We start from the raw sequence: 6039 nt of genomic DNA, 5'->3' as shown, positions 1-6039 counted from the left end.
AAAAAAAAAAAAAAAAAAAGGATATCATCTAACCCCAGTAAGATTAGCCCACATCACAAAATACCAAAACTATAGATGTTGGCATGGATGTAGAGAGAAGGGAATACTTGTATGCTGCTGAGGGGAATGCAAGCTAATATGACCTTTTTGGAAAGAAGTTGAGAGAATACTCAAGGAACTAAAAGTAAACCTACCGTTCAATCCTGTGATTCCTCTACTAGGTATATATCCAGATGATCAAAAATTATTTTACAACAAAGACATTTGCACCAGAACGTTTAATGCAGCCCAATTCATAATAGCTAAGATGTGGAAACAGCCCAAGTGCCCATTGACCCATGAATGGATTAACAAATTGTGGTATATGTACACCATGGAATACTATGCAGCCATAAAAGATGGAGACTTTACATCTTTTATGTTTACCTGGATGGAGCTGGAACATATTCTTAGTAAAGTGTCTCAAGAATGGGAAAAAAAAGTAGTATATTCAACACTACTGATGAAATCGATATATAATCACCTACACATTCATACGAATGGCAAAACATAACTATAGTCCATAAAGTAGAAGGGAAGAGGAGAGAGAGGAGAGGGGAGGGGGATATGGGAAGAGGGAGAGTATTTGGGGGGACCTCTTCTTGAACTCTTGGCCTTAGGTGATCCTCCCACTTTACCCAAAGTGCTGGGATTACATGTGTGAGACACCATGGTAGGCCAAGACTTCTAATTCTTCATGCAATTATTTTTTCTTTTCTTTTCCTTTTTTTTTTGGTGTGTGTGAGGTTAATTGTGCTATACATTTCTCAGCTTCTCAGCCAATTCACCCACCAAACTGATGTTTCTTGTCATGGAATTCCCCAAAATCTTAGAGCCTGAAATGCTGTGTGGATCTTTCATTTTTTATCTGGACCATGGTGGGGCCCAGGGCTGCTCCAGACCCCCTGCAGCAGGACCCCAGCCACACTCTGACTGTGTCCACTGCTCTTCACCAAGTTCAGAACATTCAGATTCTAGAGATTTTAGTGAGCATGAGTGGGGTTATTGTAGACAAAATCAGCAGGCATAGCACAACTGCTCTGTCTTTCCTGCCTTGCTGGTCCTCTACTTATGTAATTGTACGTCCTCCCATCACAGAGGAAAGCAGGTTTTTATCCTTATAAAGAGACCAGGAGGCTTGGCCTTGGGAGCAGTAGTAGCTCTCCAAAGCCTACCACTGGCCAGCACCAGAGTCAGGGGGCTGGGACTGACCCCGACACCAGTCTTTTCCCATTACAACTGTGATCTTTAAACTGCTACACGAAGGATCCCTGGGTTCCTATGAGGGTTCCCCAAGACCACGGGAGCAGAAAGGAGCCTGTGACACGCACTCACACAGAGCACCTTCTCTATGCACTGTTGAGCATTACTGTCAATGTGCACATAAAGGAAGAGCCCTGTGGTGATAACATCAGGGCCGCTGTGGCTTGGGTAGCAAGTTTGCTTCCGACAGGAGCTGCTGTCCATGTGTGTCCGTGCCTGGGCTTTGTAACTGCATCCTAGTGTGACTGTCGCTTGGCAGAGAAACTGTAAGGGAGATTCCCTGCTTTGGGGTTATAGTCTTGTGCTTCTGTTCAGAGACATAAGCATGAAAAATAGACTTATAAAAGTAGCATGTTCAGCTCAGCGCCTGTAGCTCAGCACCTAGGGTGCCAGCCATGTACCTGGGAGCTGGCGGGTTCAACTCGGCTGAATCCAGCCCGAGTCTGCCAAACAACAATGACAACTCCAAACCCCCCCCCCCAAAAAAAAAAACCAGCCAGGCGTTGTGGCGGGTGCCTGTAGTCCCAACTACTTGGGAGGCTGAGGCAAGAGAATCTCTTGAGCCCAAGAGTTTGAGGTTCCTGTGAGCTGTGATGCCATGGCATTTCTACCAAGGGCAACATAGTGAGACTCTCGTCTCCAAAAACAAATAAATAAATAAAAGTAGCATGTTCATTTATGGAAAAAAATTGAGAAGATACAATGTCCTGGTTACTTATAGCCAAATGACAAATTACCCTAAAAGTTGGCATCATAAGACAGCAGCGGACATTCACCATCTCACATGGTTTCTGTGGGTCAGGAATCTGGGAGCAGCTCAGCTCAGTCTCTTAGAAGGCTGTGGCTGGACTCTGATGAGGCACAGGGCTGGCCCTTGAAGTATATCTCCCTCGCACAGCACCTCCCCCTGTAGTGGGGGAAGCTCCATGTACCTCTAGTCTCCAGAGTGCACAGAAGGGCAGCCCTTCTCCCTGGGGGCCTGGGCTGTGCTGGGATGGCCACCTTCCTCCTCATGGAGCCCTCGTATCTTGACCTCCAGGTTCGCATTGCAGTGCAGCTGGACGATGGCTCCAGGTTGCAGGACACTTTCTGTTCAGGCCAGACCCTCTGGGAGCTTCTCAGCCATTTTCCACAGACCAGGTGAGTGTCAGCAGGTGGGTTCCTGGCTCTTCCCCACCCTAAGCGGTGGGGACTCTGCCCGGCTGGCCAGTGCCACTTAGTGCTTTGTGGTCTAGGTAGGAGGATGAGTGTGGGCTCCTGACTTGTTGGCTGGCACCAGCAAGAGTGGGTCACCTGCGGCTTATCTAACTGAGTTTCCAGCACAGCATTCCGGCCTTGCTCTTTTAGAAGAGCAAGGATATGTTTCTGTCCTGTAGGGGCCTGAGACATCCCTGAGGGCCTGGTGAATGGCAGAGTAGGGTGCTGGGTCAGCTCTCTGCCTACCTGCTTTTCCTGCACTGAATCAGTGTTTTGGGGATTCTCAACTGGTAAATTCTGTGAGTGTCAGATTCCCTTGTGAGAAAAGAAAAAAATTTTTTTTTTTTGAGACAGAGCCTCAAGCTATCCCCCTGGATAGAGTGCCGTGGCATCACAGCTCACAGCAACCTCCAACTCCTGGGCTCAAGCGAGTCTCCTGACTCAGCCTTCCAAGTAGCTGGGACTACAGGCGCCCGCCACAACGCCCGGCCATTTTTTTGGTTGCAGCCATCATTGTTGTTTGGCGAGCCCAGGCTGGGGATTTGAACCCACCACCTTAGGTGTATGTGGCTGGCGCCTTAGCCGCTTGAGCCACAGGCGCCGAGCCGAGAAAAGAAAATCTTAATAATTGATGTATTTGTTTTCCTCTGTTGATTAATGGTTTAAATTTTATTCCTCTTAGTGTGGGTTGGAAGTCTTTGTTCACTTTCAAAGGCCTAAGTGACAGAGTAGAAGGGACTTCAGAAGGATGCGGGGTCTCCTGTGTGGTGCTAGTGGAGTTGCTCGCCCTGCATACCTGTCTCCACAACTGTATTGCAGGTGGAGGAGTCAGGTGTTTTGAGTGCCAAGAACAGGGCCTGGCATTGCAGTTCCCATTCGTATGAAGGGGACTGGTGGGGCATTCGAGGTGGCCCCAGGGGGGAGGCTAATGCCACTGGAGACAACCTGTGCTGACAGTGTGGCAGGTGTCATGCTGACGGCCATGGGAGCTGCAGTCTCAGAGACCCTAGCATGAGCATTCCCAGTGGCTAAGGGGCCAGGTTCAAAGGGGGTTTGAGGACAAATGAAGGCTTGTGGGGGGGGTGGGCTGAGCACAAGCATGTGATTCTTCTCCCTCCCAAAATGTACCAAGTGAGGGAACTAAGAAAGATATAGTCTATATCTTGAAGCCCAGAAACTGAGCCCAGTACCACCCGGTCAAGAGGAGCCTTGGACTGAGCAGTGGTGTAGGGATGGAGAGGCAGTGGGATCCTGAGTTCCTCTTGCTCTGTGCTCTTCTCTGGGGAGGATGAGACTTGGGCCTTCTAAACTGGGAGTGCCTGCATAGTCAAGAACAGACTATGGGGTTAGGTGAGCATGGACCCACTAGATATGGCTCCCAGATGTGGCAGCCAGGGCACCCCATGGCAGGAGTCTGGAAAAATCTCCTGGGAGCCTGCTGGCTTGAGAAGTCCTGAGAGCTAGGGTGGGAGCCTCTTAGGTACCATGTAGTTAAGGAATGGGGGTCAGCAGAACAGCAGGGGAGGGGCCACTACCCTCCCACACACCCTTGGGCCTGGTGACAGTTGGGCGTGTGTGTAGTATGTGTTCACGAGTCCATTTCAGTATGTAAACCAGCGAGTCTGCAAGGTGACTTGTGCCTGACTTTTGCTGGTGGACATGGCACAGATGTCTCTCTGTAGCTTCTGTTATGGTGACCCCCTTCTTGCTGTTTCCTGGCTGTGATGTGGCTTCCTCTGTGTACAGGCCACCCGCAAAGGGTTTCTAGCATGATACTGGATGAGCAGGGCACATCAGGCCGTGGATAGGTGTCTTTGCATCCCAACAGCCCCCATCCTCTTGTAGGATATTTTACACTGGTAGATTTGCTGGACCTAGATGTGGCGTTTCTTTAAATTTCATTCCAAAAGTGCAGACCTGAGCTTTGTCTTGGTTGCTGGCACTTACTGCCATGAGCGAGACCCCAAGGCAGATTGTGTTTCCAGCCCCTCCACCATGAGGTTTAAATGCCGGGGCTGCACAAGGGGTTGCTGGTGAGCAGCTGGTCCCTGACAGGTCCGTATGAGGGGAGGGGGCTGTTGCTCAGCAGCTCTGGGGTGGCCTGAGCCTGCGCAGGCAGCATTGAGAATTCCAATCCCCATAGGGTGGGACAGGCAGGAGCTTCTTCCTCCCTTAACGCTCTCCAGAAGGAATAAGAGGGGAAGGGCGATCTAAGGGCTGTGCTGGGGTATCCTGACTAGGGGACTGCAGGCCACACAGCCCACTAAAGAACCTTGTGGAGGTTAGCGAGGTGTCGTGGGATAAAGCCTGCTTCATGGGTGATTCCTGGAGTGGGAGATGGCGCATGTTCAGAGGGGAGCAGCACCTTTGCACGGGGGCATCACATTGGAGAGTGGCCCATGGCCCAGCCCTGGTCCCCTAGCACTGGCCACTGGGAATGCCAGGAGAGCACGTAATTTAGGCCATGGGAGTGGTAACTGAGATGTTCTTGTAACTATGTTAAAGAAAAAATAAGAATGGGGGCTGGGCACCCATAGCATAGTGGTTGCAGTGCCGGCCACATGCACTGAGGGTGGCTGATTTGAACCCAGCCTGGGCCTGCCAAACGATGACAACTACAACCAAAAATATAGCCAGGCATTGTGGTGGATGTCTGTAGTCCCAGCTATTAGGGAGGCTGAGGCAAGAGAATCGCTTAAGCCCAAGAGTTTGAGGTTGCTGTGAGCTGTGATGTCGTGGCACTCTACCAAGGGCAACATAGAGAGACTCTGTCTCAAAAAAAAAAAAAACATAGATAGGCTCGGTGCCCATAGCACAGTGGTTACAGCATCAGCCACAAGCACTGAAGCTGGTGGGTTTGAACCCAGCCTGGGCCAGCTAAATAACAATGACAACTGCAACAACAACAACAAAAATAGCCGGGCATTGTGGCAGGTACCTGTAGTTCCAGGTACTTGGGAGGCTGAGGCAGGAGAATCGCTTGGGCCCAAGAGTTTGAGGTTGCTGTGAGCTGTGACAGCACTGCACTCTACCAAGGGTGGCATAGTGAAACTATGTCTCAAAAAAAAAGAAAAGAATGGGACTAATTAATTTTATATAATATGTATAATTAACTCAATATACTGAAAATATCCTTTGAACAAGTATAATCTGTAGAAAAATGAAATGTTTTATGGACCTCTGTTGGTTTGAAGTCTTCGAAAACTGGTGTGGGTAACACCTGGGGCTATCTCCCCCCACTGGGACTGGCTGCTTCCCTCCTTCTGACTCTACTGCAGAGGCACCCGGTGAGTGGGGGGGGTCCTCTGGGCTGCTGGCCCTGAGTAACCCTATTTTCTCCGTAGCCTGACAAACTACCCTGTGGGTGGGTGTAGATAGCCATGCTGAACTCTGGGCATTCTTCCCCATCTGCCCAGCCTGGAGTGGGAGGGCCTATGTTTTAACTTAGGGTGTTTAAAGTGGAGAGCACCGTTTATCGATTCAGAGACAGAATATGGGTATGGGGGGGGCTCCTGTGGCTCAAGGAGTAGGGCATCGGCC

The 6039-nt window shown here is 50.0% G+C and overlaps 1 protein-coding gene across 8 annotated transcripts in view; it reads left to right on the top strand.

Moving 5' to 3' along the window:
- Positions 1–6039, top strand: part of ASPSCR1 (ASPSCR1, UBX domain containing tether for SLC2A4) — a 44488-nt gene that overhangs the window by 8822 nt on the left and 29627 nt on the right. For all 8 annotated transcript variants that reach the window (XM_012803166.2, XM_023511085.1, XM_023511088.1 and 5 more), the window contains exon 4: positions 2342–2442. In XM_012803166.2, the coding sequence (XP_012658620.1) occupies positions 2342–2442 (101 nt within the window). The remainder of the gene's footprint in view (positions 1–2341; positions 2443–6039) is intronic.

The sequence above is a fragment of the Otolemur garnettii genome, unplaced genomic scaffold (assembly GCF_000181295.1).
Source record: "Otolemur garnettii isolate 467f Iridium unplaced genomic scaffold, OtoGar3 scaffold00018, whole genome shotgun sequence".
Lineage (NCBI taxonomy): Eukaryota > Metazoa > Chordata > Mammalia > Primates > Galagidae > Otolemur > Otolemur garnettii.
Note: the sequence above shows the minus strand (reverse complement) of the source record. Positions and strands in the feature narration are given on the sequence as shown.